This window comes from Mastacembelus armatus, unplaced genomic scaffold (genome assembly GCF_900324485.2).
Source record: "Mastacembelus armatus unplaced genomic scaffold, fMasArm1.2, whole genome shotgun sequence".
Lineage (NCBI taxonomy): Eukaryota > Metazoa > Chordata > Actinopteri > Synbranchiformes > Mastacembelidae > Mastacembelus > Mastacembelus armatus.
The window spans coordinates 583,112-600,960 of record NW_022872940.1 but is presented as its reverse complement, the minus strand read 5'-3'; the positions used below and the strand labels follow the sequence as shown (position 1 = coordinate 600,960).

Sequence of the window (17,849 nt, the reverse complement as noted above, 5' to 3'; positions counted from 1 at the left end):
AAAACAGAAATCCCTCTACCTCCCTCTTCCAATTCCTACACTCATCTTCCTCCCACCTCCCCCTCCTCTCATTTCATCACCAGGTCAACCTTGAAAAGAGCTGACTAATAAAATAAAAATGTGTAGGCTGCTGAATGTCACAACATTTGAGAGAGAGGCAGTGTGTGTGTCTTAATTAAAGTGGAGCAAATGAGGAAAGAGAATCTGTGGTGTATTAACACAGCAGAATAATCCCATCATTCGGTCAGGTAAACAGAAGGGAAGAGAGGGGAGAGTACACAGACAATAAAAAATACTATAGAAAAACAGAAGATATGTGGAAAAATTGAAAAGAAAAACAAAGGTAACAGCACAAGAAGACAGAATCTAGAGAGAACATGCAGATATAAAGCAGCAGAATAACTAACATTTCACTGTGTGATGAGCTGATGAGAGCAGTTTGATGTGAAATGGACAGCTAAGTTATCCATCCATCCATCTATCTATTACTTATACCTGCTTATTCCTTAACCAGGGTCACAGGGATCTGCTGGAGCCTATCCCAGCTCTCTGTGGGTGAAAGGCAGGGGTCCACCCTGGACAGGTCCCCAGTCCATCACAGGGCCACATAGAGACAGACAACCTCACACACTCACACTCACTCCTATGGGCAATTTAGAGTCACCAATCAACCTGACATACATGTTTTTGGACTGTGGGAGGAAACCAGAGTACCTGGAGAAAACCCACACAAGCACAGGGAGAACATGCAGACTCCACACAGAAAGGCCCCTGATGGGTTTCAAACCAGGAACCTTCTTGATGTGAGGCAACACTGCTGGCAACACTGCTAACCACTCATACACCGTGCTGCCCCAGCTGAGTTATATAATTTTTAAACAGTTAATTTTATTAAAGAATGATTCATTTTAACCCATGTATTTCCCCACTGGTCATTGTAGCTCTTTAGGTCATAGTAATTTTGCATTTAATTCAGGGAAATAAGGACTTGAAACATATTATGTACTGGTTCAACCAGCACAAGCCTCCTACAGTTTTCCAAATAAACAAGATTTTAATGAATCATATCATGAATACAAAGTAAACACACAAAGTAGCTGCCTGGTATGATCATGGTGACTAAGCGCACAGGGAGTTGATGTTAAACTGCAAATGCTGGTGTGTTTACATGTGATGAGTGCAAACTTAGTTAAACCCACTTCGTCAAAGTGTCACATTTATGGGAAATATGCCAGATTGAAATAAACCCAAATTATCCTTCCTTTCATAATGTTTTAGAAATATTTCACTGTATCAGAGGATCAAAATACAACAAAATCAACAAAGAAAGATAAAGACAGTACCTTCATTTCATCTGCTGAGGGTTGCTGGGCCATCAGGGCACAAGTGTAGAACATCTGGGTGCACACATTGATTCTTACACACACGCACAAAAAAACACAAATAATAGTTATACAGGCTTCCAAATAGCTAAATACTGGTGATACAAAAAAAACCTAACTGACTACAAAACACACGTTGAATTAATCATTGAGGAAAATATTCTTTATCTGTTAATGATAAATGTATTAAAACCATAATACATTCTTAAGTGTATTATTTTATTTACTTTGCTGTAAATTATCATATTCAGGCTGGAGCCAATGATTAGTTTCTGAATGTCTATAAAACGAACAGCAGACCAATGTGACATCTTCAAATGTCTTATTTTGTCCACACAAAAATCCAGATGTATCTATTAGATTTATCATGTGTGACAAAGAAATAGTATCAAATCCTCAGATTTGATACTCTACAAACATTTGACATTTTTACTCATGCTAATTACAATGATTATTGAATTAATCAAAGAAACTGCCATTAACAATTTCTGGTCTATGTCTTGTAAGAGCTGGCATTTAAAGAAAAGTAATCACTTACCAATAAATGGAAGGCTTTAGACCTTTATTGTGAAAATCACATTAAATATGTGAGGAGTTTCACTGATGGTACTTGATTGAAAAGATGGAACAACTCAAGTATCTCCGTTAAAAAATTCCCTTCAAGACAACAGGTAAACATGCTTTTAAGTTTAAGAATTAAAGCCTGTCCAATATAAATGTTTCAAATAAGGACCTGCTTTTCATTTCTGAAAAACTACAGTATCACTGTGGTATCAGTGTAAATTATTTCAAATTGGTTCAAGTTAAAAAAAGAAAAAAAACTAGGTTGAAGAGCTATCAAGGTTTTTAGTTTTAAGTTAACTATACAATTTAGGCGCATGGACAGTTGCTTCACATTTACTTTCCTTTCACATTTCTCCATTACCAGCACTAACCTTAATTGTGGCTAATTTTGTTTTTTATTATTATGCAAAAATCAACTTAATTTAAGCAGTATTACTGAGACTCAGGAAGTTTCCACCATGAATGTTTTCTTCAAACGCCTTAAAAAAGAAAAGTTTAAGCTCTCAAACTATGCATGTTGAGAAGTCTGCTGCGGCTCAAAATTAAAAACGAGAAATTCAAATTTAATGATAAAAGCTTTGCTGATTCTACTAAATGTCTCCTGACTTACAATGTACATACTACACGACACCTTATTTGTTACAACTTAATATTTCAAATATAAAAATTTAAAAAATCGTGGTCACACTCACTAGTTGAAGTAGACGCTCCTCTTCAAACAGCAAACATCAGGAACATTCGGACAGGCCAGGGGTGTCGTTGATGATGTTGACATTTTGTGCGTGTGTGTGTTAGTGTGAGATCACGCTCGCTGACCAAAGTGCACCCCTCACTTTCTCTCATGCATTTCATTCATAATCTTCACTTGCTAATAGACAAAAAAGGAATGAGTGTGTGTGTGTGTGTGTGTGTGTGCACCTACATTACTAATCTGCTGTTGTGTCCTTCTCAGTCGTTGCATCTCTGGAGTGTCTGACACAATGCTGAATCCCCGACCTTTACTCTCCTCAAAGTCCTTTTTATACTTCACCTGGAGGAGAGAGAAATTCACCCAATAGCGATAAAGAGCTCATATTATCTCAAATTTGTCAGACTGACTGGAAAGAAAATGTGTTATATATTTCCTTTCTCCAATTTTTAATTCGTTACATTTGTCACTGTAATCACAGGCAGAGATGGTCGTTTTTGAATTACCACCTTGCATTGGCTTTACATTCCTTGGTGAATTTCATGATTTTCATCTGTGGTTTTATTGTGGATGCTATGACAACAATAGAATAGAATGTAGAATGGAACAGTCAGTGCTCTGTTCTCCAGTGGATTCTGTTGGGTAACACCACTAGGTGCCGCCCCCAGTTGGTGTTGCTCTCCGGGTAAGCGAATCACTTTTGTCTTTCCAGCGTATTGTGTTGTGTGTGTTGTATAGTTCGTCTACAGACTAGCAACAGACTAGCTATAGTTTAACACACCTAAAAACTAACTAAACTCTAAACAATTCATTAACTGCTACATTCCGGTACTAGTCAAGTACCTTTCTATTTTGACCGGTATTTAGTGCTATTTCCTGACTTGGCGCTCGTTAGCCTACCGGTTAGCTTAGCTAGCTAGTAACATGAATTCGCCTGCCTATTCACGTTTCTAATAGATTTTCCCCGCTCAGCGACACACCCGCTGAGAAACCGACTCTGATAATTGGCGATTCCATAGTCAGGAACGTGAAAATAGAGACACCAGCGACCATAGTCAAATGTTTCCTGGGGCCAGAGCGGGCGACATCGAGTCAAATCTGAAGCTGCTGGCTAAGGCTAATCGGAAATATGGGAAAATTGTTATTCACGTCGGCAGCAATGACACCCGATTACGCCAATCGGAGGTCACTAAAATTAATGTTGAGTCGGTGTGTAACTTTGCTAAATTAATGTCGGACTCCGTAGTTTTCTCTGGACCCCTCCCCAATCTGACCAGCGATGACATGTTTAGCCGCATGTCGTCGTTCCGTCGCTGGCTGTCTAGGTGGTGTCCAGCAAACGATGTGGGCTTCATAGACAATTGGGCCACTTTCTGGGGAAAACCCGGTCTGATAGCGAGAGACGGCATCCATCCCACTTTGAATGGTGCAGCTCTCATCTCTAGGAATTTGGCCGAGTTTATTAGCCGACCTAAAGCCTGACAATCCAGGGTGGGGACCGGGACGCAGAGACTCAGTCTAAAACGCTTCTCTGCAGTTTCCTTAGAGCCACCGCCCCCCTCAAACCACATAGAGACTGTGTCTGCCCCTCAAACATATAAATCAAATAAATCAGAAGTTAACAGAAGAGGAGTTATTCATAAAAACTTAATAAAAATTAAGACCACTCCTCTTATTGAACAGAAAAACAGAACTGTCAAATGTGGACTATTAAATATTAGGTCCCTTTCATCTAAATCTCTGTTAGTAAATGATTTGATAACTGATCACCAAATTGACCTACTTTATCTTACTGAAACCTGGTTACAGCAGGATGAATATGTCAGTCTGAATGAATCAACCCCCCTCAGTCATAAAAATTATCATGTTCCTCGAAGCACAGGTCGAGGTGGAGGAGTAGCTACAATCTTCCACTCAAACTTATTATTAAACTTTCATCCTCAGAACAGTTATAACTCATTTGAGAGCCTCACTCTTAGTCTCTCACATACAAACTGGAAAACACAAAAACCAGTTCTACTTGTCATTTTGTACCGTCCACCTGTTCCTTACTCAGAGTTTTTAACTGAATTCCCAGACTTCCTGTCTGATTTAGTGCTTAGACCAGATAAAGTTATTATAGTGGGAGATTTTAACATTCATGTAGATGTTGAAAATAACGGCCTCAGCACTGCATTTAATTTTATATTAGATTCAATTGGTTTCATTCAAAATGTTAATAAACCCACCCACTGTTTCAATCACACCCTTGATCTTGTTCTGACCTATGGCATCAAAATTGAACATCTAATAGTTTTTCCCCCAAATCCTGTTTTGTCAGATCATTCTTTAATAACTTTTGAATTTAAAATGATGGATCATGCAGCGTCTGGAAGAAAATTCCACTACAGCAGATGTTTATCCGACAACGCTGTTAATAAATTTAAGAAAATGATTCCATCTTTATTTGCATCTATGCCAAGTATAAACATAATGGAGGGCAGCTGCCTTAATCCTACTCCCTACCAAATTGATCATGTTGATGACAGCGCTGTAACCTCACTGCGTGAAATGCTTGATTCTGTAGCCCCTCTGAAAAAGAAGTTAGTGAATCAGAGAAGACTAGCCCCATGGTATAATTTACATATTCGTACCTTAAAGCAGGCATCACGAAGGCTGGAAAGGAAGTGGCGTTCCACAAACTTAGAGGAAATTTTTCTAGCCTGGAAAAACAGTCTACTAACATATAAAAAAGCTCTCCGTAAAGCCAGAACTGCATACTATTCATCACTAATAGAGGAAAATAAGAACAATCCCAGGTTTCTTTTCAGCACTGTAGCCAGGCTGACAAAAAGTCACAGCTCTGTTGAGCCCAGTGTTCCCTTAGCTCTCAGCAGTGATGAATTTATGAGTTTCTTTACAAATAAAATCACAACTGTTAGAGATAAAATTCAGCAGATGCTTCCTATACCTGCAATAAATGAATCTTCTACTACAGTAGCTCTTGAATCATCTGTAGGACCTCAGTTATGTTTAGACTGCTTCTCTCCCATAGATCTCTCTGAATTTACATCAGTAGTTGCTTCATCGAAATCATCAACGTGTCTCTTAGACCCCATCCCGACTAGACTGGTTAAAGGCACCCTGTCATTAATGAACTCATCTTTATTAGACTTGGTAAATTTATCTCTAGTATCAGGCTACGTACCACAGGCCTTTAAGACTGCAGTAATCAAACCTTTACTCAAAAAGCCTAGTCTTGATCCAAGAGTCTTGGCTAATTATAGACCAATATCCAACCTGCCATTTATTTCTAAAATCCTAGAAAAAGCTGTTGCTAAGCAGCTATCAGACCACTTACACAGGAATGAACTATTTGAAGATTTTCAATCAGGATTTAGAGCACATCATAGTACAGAAACAGCACTGTTGAAAGTTACCAACGATCTTCTCTTAGCCTCAGATAATGGACTTGTTTCAATACTTGTCCTCCTAGACCTTAGTGCTGCATTCGACACCATTGACCACAACATCTTATTACAGAGACTGGAGCATGGACTGGTATCAGAGGAACAGCGTTAAAGTGGTTCCAATCCTATTTATCGGACAGATTCCAGTTTGTTCATGTCCATGATGAACCTTCCACACGAACAAAAGTTAATTATGGAGTTCCAAAAGGCTCTGTGCTAGGACCGATTCTGTTCACCCTGTACATGCTTCCTTTAGGATATGTCATTAGGAAGCACTCTATTAATTACCACTGCTATGCAGATGACACTCAGTTACAGTGGGTACGGAAAGTATTCAGACCCCTTTAAATTTTTCAATCCATCCATCCATTTTCTACCGCTTATCCGGGGCCGGGTCGCGGGGCAGTAGCCGAATCAGGGATACCCAGACTTCCTTCTCCCTGGACACTTCCTCCAGCTCTTCCCGGGGGACACCGAGGCGTTCCCAGGTCAGCCGGGAGACATAGTCCCTCCAGCGTGTCCTGGGTCTTCCCCGGGGCCTCCTCCCGGTGGGACATGCCCGGAACACCTCCCCAGGAAGGCGCCCAGGAGGCATCCGAAACAGATGCCCGAGCCACCTCAACTGACTCCTCTCGATGTGGAGGAGCAGCGGCTCTACTCCGAGCTCCTCCCGGGTGACCGAGCTCCTCACCCTATCTCTAAGGGAGCGCCCGGCCACCCTGCGGAGGAAGCTCATTTCAGCCGCTTGTATCCGCGATCTCGTTCTTTCGGTCATCACCCAGAGCTCATGACCATAGGTGAGAGTAGGAACGTAGATTGACCGGTAAATCGAGAACTTCGCCTTCCGGCTCAGCTCCTTCTTCACCACAACAGACCGGTACACCGACCGCATTACTGCTGCCGATGCCCCGATCCGTCTGTCAATCTCACGTTCCGTCCTTCCCTCACTCGTGAACAAGACCCCGAGATACTTAAACTCCTCCACTTGAGGCAGGATCTCTCCCCTGGCCTGGAGATGGCAAACCACCTTTTTCCGGTTGAGTACCATGGCCTCGGACTTGGAGGTGCTGATTCTCATCCCAGCCACTTCACACTCGGTTGCAAACCGCCCCAGCGAACACTGGAGATCCTGGCTCGATGGAGCCAACAGGACAACATCATCTGCAAAAAGCAGAGATGAAATCCTGTGGTCCCCGAACTGGACTCCCTCCGGCCCCTGGCTGCGCCTAGAAATTCTGTCCATAAAAGTAATGAACAGAACCGATGACAAAGGGCAGCCCTGCCGGAGTCCAACGTGTACTGGGAACAGGTCTGACTTACTGCCGGCAATGCGAACCAAGCTCCTGCTCCGTTTGTACAGAGACCGGATAGCCCCCAGCAAAGAGCCCCGGACCCCATATTCCTGGAGCACCTTCCACAGGATGTCACGAGGGACCCGGTCGAATGCCTTCTCCAAGTCCACAAAACACATGTGGACTGGTTGGGCAAACTCCCATGAACCCTCGAGCACCCTCGAGAGTGTGTAGAGCTGGTTCAGTGTTCCACGCCCAGGATGGAAACCGCATTGTTCCTCCTGAATCCGAGGTTCGACCACCGACCGGATCCTCCTCTTCAGCACCCTGGCATAGACCTTCCCCGGGAGGCTGAGGAGTGTGATCCCTCTGTAGTTGGAACACACCCTCCGGTCCCCCTTCTTAAAAAGAGGAACCACCACCCCGGTCTGCCAATCCAGGGGTACTGTCCCCGAATGCTGCGCGATGTTGCACAAGCGTGTCAGCCATGACAGCCCAACAACATCCAGAGACTTGAGGTACTCGGGACGGATCTCATCCACCCCCGGTGCTTTGCCACCGAGGAGCTGCCGAACTACCTCAGTGACTTCGGCTTGGGTGATGGGTGGATCAGCCTCCGAATCCCCAGCCCCTGCTTCCCTTATGGAAGACGTGTTGACGGAATTGAGGAGATCCTCGAAGTATTCCTTCCACCATCCGACAATATCCCCAGTCGAGGTCAGCAGCTCACCACTTCCACTGTAAACAGCGTTGGTAGAGCACTGCTTCCCCCTCCTGAGGCGCCGGACGGTTTGCCAGAATTTCTTCGGGGCCGACAGGTAGTCCTTCTCCATGGCCTCACCGAACTCCTCCCATACCCGAGTTTTTGCCTCCATCACCGCCTGGGCTGCAGCACGCTTGGCCCTGCGGTACCTGTCAGCTGCTTCGGAAGTCCCACAAGCCAACCAAGCTCGGTAGGCCTCCTTCTTCAGCTTGACGGCATCCCTTACCTCCGGTGTCCACCACCGGGTTCGGGGATTGCCGCCACGACAGGCACCCGAAACCTTACGGCCACAGCTCCTAGCCGCCGCGTCGACAATGGAGGTGGAAAACATGGTCCATTCGGACTCAATGTCCCCAGCCTCCCCCCGGATCTGGTAGAAGCTCTCTCGAAGGTGTGAGTTAAAGACCCCTCTGACAGTGGGTTCGGCCAAACATTCCCAACAGACCCTCACAATACGTTTGGGCCTGCCAAGTCTGTCCCGCTTCCTCCTCCGCCAGCGGATCCAACTCACCACCAGGTGGTGATCAGTTGACAGCTCTGCCCCTCTCTTCACCCGAGTGTCCAAGACATACGGCCGAATGTCAGATGACACGACTACAAAGTCGATCATTGACCTCCGGCCTAGGGTGTCCTGGTGCCATGTGCACTGATGGACACCCTTATGCTTGAACATGGTGTTTGTTATGGACAAACTGTGACTAGCACAGAAGTCCAACAACAGAACACCACTCGGGTTCGTATCGGGGAGGTCGTTCCTCCCAATCACGCCCCTCCAGGTTTCACTGTCGCTGCCCACGTGAGCGTTGAAGTCCCCCAACAGAATTATGGAGTCCCCGGTAGGAGCACCTTTCAGCACCCCCCCGAGAGACTCCAAAAAGGCCGGGTACTCAGCACTGTTGTTCGGCCCATAAGCCGAAACAACAGTGAGAGACCTATCCCCGACCCGAAGGCGCAGGAAAATGACCCTTTCACTCTGGGGGGAAAACTCCAACACGTTGTGCTGAGCTGGGAAGCTATGAGCAAGCCCACACCAGCTCGCCGCCGCTCACCGCGAGCAACTCCAGAGTAGAAGAGAGTCCAGCCCCTCTCAAGGAGCTGTGCGTGGAGGTGAGCCCGACTATCTCTAGTCAGTACTGCTCAACCTCCCGCACAAGCTCAGGCTCCTTCCCCCCCAGTGAGGTGACATTCCATGTCCCTAGAGCCAGTTTCAGCATCCAGGGATCGGGTCGCCAAGGTCGTCATTGCAGCCATTTGCCAAAATCAAAAAAGTTCATTTTATTTCTCATTAATGTACACTCAGCACCCCATCTTGACAGAAAAAAACAGAAATGTAGAAATTTTTACAAATTTATTACAAAAGAAAAACTGAAATATCACATGGTCATAAGTATTCAGACCCTTTGCAGTGACACTCATATTTAACTCACATGCTGTCCATTTCTTCTGATCCTCCTTGAGATGGTTCTGCTCCTTCATTGGAGTCCAGCTGTGTTTAATTAAACTGAATGGACTTGATTAGGAAAGGCACACACCTGTCTATATAAGACCTAACAGCTCACAGTGCATGTCAGAGCAAATGAGGATCATGAGGTCGAAGGAATTGCCCAAGGAGCTCAGAGACAGAGACTGTGGCAAGGCACAGATCTGGCCAAGGTTACAAAAGAATTTCTGCAGCACTCAAGGTTCCTAAGAGCACAGTGGCCTCCATAATCCTCAAATGGAAAAAGTTTGGGACGACCAGAACTCTTCCTAGACCTGGCCGTCCAGCCAAACTGAGCAATCGTGGGAGAAGAGCCTTGGTGAGAGAGGTAAAGAAGAACCCAAAGATCACTGTGGCTGAGCTCCAGAGATGCTGTAGGGAGATGGGAGAAAGTTCCACAAAGTCAACTATCACTGCAGCCCTCCACCAGTCGGGGCTTTATGGCAGAGTGGCCCGACGGAAGCCTCTCCTCAGTGCAAGACACATGAAAGCCTGCATAGAGTTTGCCAAAAAACACATGAAGGACTCCCAGACTGTGAGAAATAAGATTCTCTGGTCTGATGAGACCAAGATTGAACTTTTTGGCGTTAATTCTAAGCGGTATGTGTGGAGAAAACCAGGCACTGCTCATCACCTGCCCAATACAATCCCTACAGTGAAACATGGTGGTGGGAACATCATGTTGTGGGGGTGTTTTTCAGCTGCAGGGACAGGACGACTGGTTGCAATTGAAGGAAAGATGAATGCGGCCAAGTACAGAGATATCCTGGAAGAAAACCTCTTCCAGAGTGCTCAGGACCTCTGACTGGGCCGAAGGTTCACCTTTCAACAGGATAATGACCCTAAGCACACAGTTAAAATAACAAAGGAGTGGCTTCGGAACAACTCTGTGACCGTTCTTGACTGGCCCAGCGAGAGCCCTGACCTAAACCCTATTGAGCATCTCTGGAGAGACCTGAAAATGGCTGTCCACCAATGTTGACCATCCAACCTGACAGAACTGGAGAGGATCTGCAAAGAAGAATGGCAGAGGATCCCCAAATCCAGGTGTGAAAAACTTGTTGCATCATTCCCAAGAAGACTCATGGCTGTACTAGCTCAAAAGGGTGCTTCTACTCAATACTGAGCACAGGGTCTGAATACTTATGACCATGTGATATTTCAGTTTTTCTTTTTTAATAAATTTGCAAAAATTTCTACATTTCTGTTTTTTTCTGTCAAGATGGGGTGCTGAGTGTACATTAATGAGAAATAAAATGAACTTTTTTGATTTTGGCAAATGGCTGCAATGACACAAAGAGTGAAAAATTTAAAGGGGTCTGAATACTTTCCGTACCCACTGTATATCTATCGATTAAACCTGTTAACACAAACCAGTTAACCAGACTTCAAGCCTGTCTAACTGACATAAAGGCCTGGATGACCAGTAACTTTTTACTTTTAAACTCGGAGAAAACAGAAGTCATTATATTTGGGCCAAAAAATCTCAGAAATAACTTTTCTAAAATTATAGCTACTCTAGATGGCATAGCCCTGGCCTCCAGCACTACTGTGAAAAACCTTGGAGTTATTTTTGACCAGGACATGTCCTTTAACTCACACATAAAACAAATCTCTAGAACTGCATTCTTTCACCTGCGCAACATTTCCAAAATTAGGAACATCCTGTCTCAAAATGATGCAGAAAAACTAGTCCATGCATTTGTTACCTCAAGGCTAGATTACTGTAACTCATTACTATCCGGATGTCCCAATATCTCCATAAAAAGCCTCCAATTAATCCAGAATGCCGCAGCCAGAGTCCTGACAGGAACTAGCAAGAGAGATCATATTTCTCCTATATTGGCTTCTCTTCAATGGCTCCCTGTAAACTATAGAATAGAATTTAAAATCCTTCTTCTCACATACAAATCCCTTCATAATCAAGCTCCTTCATACCTTAAAGACCTCATAGTACCATATTATCCCAATAGACCACTTCGCTCTCAGAGTGCAGGTCTACTTGTGGTTCCCAGAGTTTCCAGAAGCAGACTGGGAGGCAGAGCCTTTAGTTATCAAGCTCCTCTCCTGTGGAACCAGCTCCCAGCCTGGGTTCAGGAGGCAGACACTCTCTGTACTTTTAAGGCTAGACTTAAAACCTTCCTCTTTGACAAAGCATATAGTTAGGGCTGGCTTCAGGCAACCCTGAACCATCCCTTAGTTATGCTGCTATTGGCCTAGACTGCCTGAGGACCATCGGTGCACTGAGCTCCCCTACCCTAACCCCCCCTTCCCCTCCCCTCTCTTCCTCTCCTCCCACCTCATGTATATTCCACCATTGAATGTCACTAACCTTGTGCTCTCTCTCCCCTAGTTTGTGCTCTCTCCCTCCCTCTCTCTCTCTCTCTCTCTGTACCTTCTGCAGGTGTCCCTGGTCCTGGAGCTGTATATCGCTGATGTGCAGTTACTGGTCCCACCAACCTGCAGTGTCTATTTGTTGTTTATTGTTGCTGTTCTTTTCTCTCTGCTCTATCCACTCACCCCAACCGGTCGAGCCAAACTGAGCCTGGTTCTGCTGGAGGTTTTTTTCTTCCGTTAAAGGGAGTTTTTCCTCTCCACTGTCGCCAAGTGCTTGCTCATAAGGGAATTGTTGGGTTTTTAGTTTTAGTTTTTGTAAAGTGCCTTGAGATGATTTGTATTGTGATTTGGCGCTATACAAATAAAATTGAATTGAATGTCTTTACTGCATTGAAACAATACAACATTTACAAATCCAGATGTTTAAAGCAGCAAAGGGCAACAAGAGAACAAAATGATTCAGTGACCTAAAACATAACCTTTGGTGTCAGTACCTCACAGTCAAAAGTGAGAGCATCTTTCCTGCGTCTTCATTTTTGTACCAACCCATTGTTACCATGCAGAGAAAAGGAACAGAGCAGATTCTAATCCCATGGGAAAATAAAAGCAGCCAGAGATCCTCGCAGCTACAACACAAAAGATGTCAAAAACTGTAATCATAACCTGGTTCATGAACTAATTGCCAGATAACTCAGTTACAGTTAGTCGAGTGAAACGGGTGGATTACATCTTTGAATCAGCCCACAAAGCAGAAATTATTTCAGCATTTAAGCAGACTGCACAATCAACTTCTGTGAAAAGAACTTTAAATATATTATAATTGCGCCACCATGTAAATTGAACATACAGGATATGAAAAGGAGAGGGGCTTTTGTTTCTGACGTCTGAATGCAATTTTTGCCTTTTGTTCAATGCTCACAGGATCCCACAGACATTTCTTGCTCAAGATCCATAGAGCTTATTTCAAGTCTGAGGAGGACCTAAAATAGAGTGAAAAATTATTATTGAACTTTGGTTGACTATATGAAGGGTTTGGTAACTTCAGTCTTTTTATATACTGTCCAAAATCTGTTCACAAAATTAGAAAAAGTATTGGAAGCTGTCAACAAACACAGATTTTCATGATTTTATTTATTGATCAGATATTTCCAATTGTTTATTTTACATTAGCAGCAGTAGCACTTTTGCCTTTTGTCTGCCCTTTGCCTGTTTGAACTTTTACCTGACGTGTATAAGATGTTTCCCAATTTGGTATTACAGAAGCAATCCTGACCAACTTCAATTTATTTTACGTCATCCTATCTTATCTTAGTTTACAAAATCCTAAATACTCAATCCAACATCAGTTACATCTGTTACCTGCCCAAGCTGTTTAGTAACCCATTAGATATTCTGACTGAAGCATGCAACAATGTAGAAAAAAAAACACTGAGCAGCCTAATTGCCAATTATTGTTGTCACCTTGATTCAATTGTGTGCAACAGCAGGCTGAGATATTTTGCTGAGTCGGCTACTTCCCTTAAAAAATTGTCTCCGGTGGAACCAGCTCCCAGTCTGGGTTCAGGATGCAGGCACCCTCTCTACTTTTAAGATTAGACTTAAAACCTTCCTTTTTGACAAAGCGTATAGTTAGGGCTGGTTTCAGGTAACCCTGAACCATTCCTTAGTTATGCTGCTATAGGCTGCCTGAGTTCCCATCATGCACCAAGCTCCTCTCTCCTTTTTTCTCTCTTCCTCTCTGCTCCTCTTTCTTCTCTTCTCTTCTCTCCTCTCCTCTCCTCTCCTCTCCTCTCCTCTCCTCTCCTCTCCTCTCCTCTCTCTCATTTCCTGACTCCGGGATCATGGCCCAGACAGCCTGCATTTAAAAGCAAAACTAGGGGGAAACTAACATTATGTAATGTAAAAGTGAGAGAACAGCTCAACAGTTATCGTAAAGTTAGGAGAGTTTATTTAAGATTTCAAGAATTTAGGACACTTCTGTTATACACTTTTCCTAAGTTACTATTCAAACTTTGACTTTGGAATTGGTCATCTGTTATGGTTATCTAAATTTAATCCTATCCCAAATTACCATTTTAACAAACAGTTAACATCTGAGCTGTTAGTTTCTGTAATGTCCCAGGAGTTGTGCTATTGAGTCTCCAAACTTATGCATTTAACAAAATTTATGAAAAAAACTTATTTAGATTTACATTGGTATTAGTATTTTGGCACCAGGCTTAATCCTAATTAACATTAATCAATCCAAAATTGATTTAAAATTTACAATACACTCTCTGATACAGGATTCCAGATTATTTTGATCATAAATCCATAAAATGAGAATTTGCCAAACAATCAACAGAGTAGACAATTTACAGCCCACAGATAATAAAAACAACAGGAAGAGGGCAGTCATTTCTTACTCTGGTCCTGTCTGCACTTCACTTGGGATTTCAGGTGAAACACTGCAGTTCATTTTCCATAATGCCATCCTGCTGGTGTCTGTCAGTCATCAGCAATGGTCCATTAACCCAGCAAACAGAGTTACATAAGGCAGGAATATGACTCAAACAATTGCAGTGCATAAGTTCTGGTATTCTTCTCTCTGGGCAACTTTCCACATTGTCACTACAAAGCTGATTAAATCCCCATTCATCAGATATTGGCTCCCTGCTGAGCTAATATCAGAAGCTTACAAGCTAAACCACATGTGCACATGGACGAAAGTGCAGAAAAGTAGGTGACGCTGCACACAGTCTTACACCTAAACAAGGTAGAAATAATAATAATGCAAAATAACTACTTATCTGGGCGTTTTAGGACACTGAACCAGATTTGATGTCAGAATTTTAAAAAGTAGGAGAAAACGTTTTTAAAAAATGAAGGGGAATAATGATGAGAATAAGAGACGGGCATTTAAATCTCTGGTCTGTAAAGTGGCAAAAAAAAAGATTTTTATAAGGGCAAAGCGCAATCCACAAACATACAACAAACACACACTCATATGCAAACACACACATCCATTGACAAACAGCGTGTCCTCGTCTGCATACTGCTGAGTGGACATCTGTCCTTTTGTGTTGCAGTCTGCTTAGTTCACACACGCACGCACAGCGAGGATGAGGACATATGGCAGGGAAGTGTAGCTGGTTTACTCTGCCATGCATGTTCTTTGCATCGATTTGTGTGTCAATAAATCAGCACAGTGACTCATCTCCAGGAGACACTGTCAGAGCGACTTACACTGACACACCTGAGTGTTTGTTTTCATCTCTGTGTAGTGCAAGTGGGACAATGTATGAGCCTGAAAGCAGCTTTTAACCACATGAACTGAAGAGCAACTAAACTAAAATGATCTGAATTTGCAGAGATACATGCATGTGACAATGTCAACACATATATCTTTTGTCTTCTGCTGAACAATATCAAGTAGCACTGCTGAGTATCAGGTTCCTGAAAGTAGTGCACATGTTCAAAAAGTCATTTTTAGAAGAAAATGAAGAAGTCATTTTTGGGGCTGAGCTTTTGCCTATAATTTTCAGTGGGTTATGTGGAGGTGCTGGACTAAAACTGCTCACGTCGCGCACACCATTCTCATGTGTACGTTGAACTGCCACAACCACTCACTTATCAAGAATCGTGCCAAGAATGCACATTTCCATCCACTACTAAATATTCACAGCTGAACACATTCTCCAGTTGTGATTTTTGTCACATGTTTTTTGTAGTTTGTAGTGTTTCAACTTCCCTTGTGGGTCTCTATGCATTTGTGTATATTTCTAAATGGCTTCAGGTAGAACACTACATGGTTGATGAGAGCATGTGAAAATGTGTGTGTCATTCCAAGGAGCTGAGTTGTTGCTGCTCCCGACATAGGTGATCAGAGTTTGGATCCTTGCCAAGACCTGAGAGCCTCTCCTCTTCACATCCACCAGACCTCCAAGCTGCTTGCTGTGGTTCTGGTAGTAAGCCAAGTGTTGTGGGGATTATTGCTGGTCGTGGGGAAAGGGTTATTCCCCCTTTTTTTTTTATAGGATTGTACGTAAGGTTTGCTGGTTTGTGATTTGGCGAGGCCCAGCCTACTACTGTTACTTCTTATTCCTGCTCCGCTACTGTGTATTGCCTTGTTTTTTTCTATATTTGTGGGGACTCAAAACCAGGAGCCCACTCACACTGTGGACACCTGTGTCAAAAAGCCCAGAAAAACGGACATCAGTCATGCTGAGCTATACCAGACTGTTTCCGGGTAAATGATTCCACTTCCTATTGCAAGTGTGTTGTGCTGTTTGTGCTGTATAGTTCGTCTACAGATCAGCAACAGACTAGCTATAGTTTAACACACCTAAAAACTAACTAAACTCTCTAAACAATTCATTAACTGCTACATTCCGGTACTAGTCAAGTACCTTTCTATTTTGACTGGTATTTATTGCTATTTCCTGACTTAGTGCTCGTTAGTCATTAACCAGTTAGCTTAGCTAGCTAGTAACATGAATTCACGTGCCTGTTCACGTTTCTAACAGATTTTCCTCACTCAGCGACACACCCGCTGAGAAACCGACTCTGATAATTGGCGATTCCATAGTCAGAAACGTGAAAATAGAGACACCAGCGACCATAGTCAAATGTTTCCTGGCGCCAGAGCGGGCGACATCGAGTCAAATCTGAAGCTGCTGGCTAATGCTAATCGGAAATATGGGAAAATTATTATTCACGTCGGCAGCAATGACACCCGATTACGCCAATCGGAGGTCACTAAAATTAATGTTGAGTCGGTGTGTAACTTTGCTAAATTAATGTCGGACTCCGTAGTTTTCTCTGGACCCCTCCCCAATCTGACCAGCGATGACATGTTTAGCCGCATGTCGTCGTTCCGTCGCTGGCTGTCTAGGTGGTGTCCAGCAAACGATGTGGGCTTCATAGACAATTGGGCCACTTTCTGGGGAAAACCCGGTCTGATAGCGAGAGACGGCATCCATCCCACTTTGAATGGTGCAGCTCTCATCTCTAGGAATTTGGCCGAGTTTATTAGCCGACCTAAAGCCTGACAATCCAGGGTGGGGACCGGGACGCAGAGACTCAGTCTAAAACGCTTCTCTGCAGTTTCCTTAGAGCCGCCGCCCCCTTCAAACCACATAGAGACTGTGTCTGCCCCTCGAACATATAAATCAAATAAATCAGAAGTTAACACAAGTGGAGTTATTCATAAAAACCTAATAAAAATTAAGACCACTCCTCTTATTGAACAGAAAAACAGAACAGTCAGATGTGGATTATTAAATATCAGGTTTCATCTAAATCTCTGTTAGTAAATGATTTGATAACTGATCACCAAATTGACTTACTCTGACTTACTAAAACCTGGCTGCAGCAGGATGAATATGTGTGGGATTTTGGGGGCCTGGACAAATTCTGACATGTCCTGACATTTGTGCTTTTTTCAGTGTTTTTTAAACATATTAATGTCTAAAGTCTAATAACACTGTAATCAGCACAAAATTGGCTACAATAATATGTGAGCAGCAAGTTTATACATTATTGTGTTTTTGAGAAAACAGCGTTTATGCATGGTTAGTGAAAAACTACAATTTTTTACTCACTGAAATAAGACCATAAAACACAAACAGAACATTGGTTCACAAGACTTTGGAGACCTGCATGTTGTAGGCTAAAGTGTTTACTTCAGAGTGCTGTGAATGTCATCTTGTTCACACATTCACAGTAAACAATACACTGATTTAAATTTTCTAAGACACTTTTTGTCCAGAAAGGCCATATGCAAGAGGGTGTGTCTGAGGATGAATAGTCATGTGATTTACCTGAGAACACAAAAGACGCACTGACCGTCCAGACAAAGGCGCGCATAATGAGCCTTTCAGTCAATGTAGATGGGACGGATTAGTGCTGTACAA

At 43.2% G+C, this 17,849-nt stretch overlaps 1 protein-coding gene and 1 pseudogene across 1 annotated transcript in view; both read right to left on the bottom strand.

Moving 5' to 3' along the window:
- The window catches only part of LOC113143885 (zinc finger protein 208-like), a 905,597-nt pseudogene that overhangs the window by 504,772 nt on the left and 382,976 nt on the right, over positions 1-17,849 (bottom strand).
- Positions 1-17,849, bottom strand: part of nebl (nebulette) — a 142,744-nt gene that overhangs the window by 87,024 nt on the left and 37,871 nt on the right. Inside the window, exon 4 of the mRNA XM_026329538.1 lies at positions 2,869-2,976. Within this exon, the coding sequence (XP_026185323.1) occupies positions 2,869-2,976 (108 nt within the window). The remainder of the gene's footprint in view (positions 1-2,868; positions 2,977-17,849) is intronic.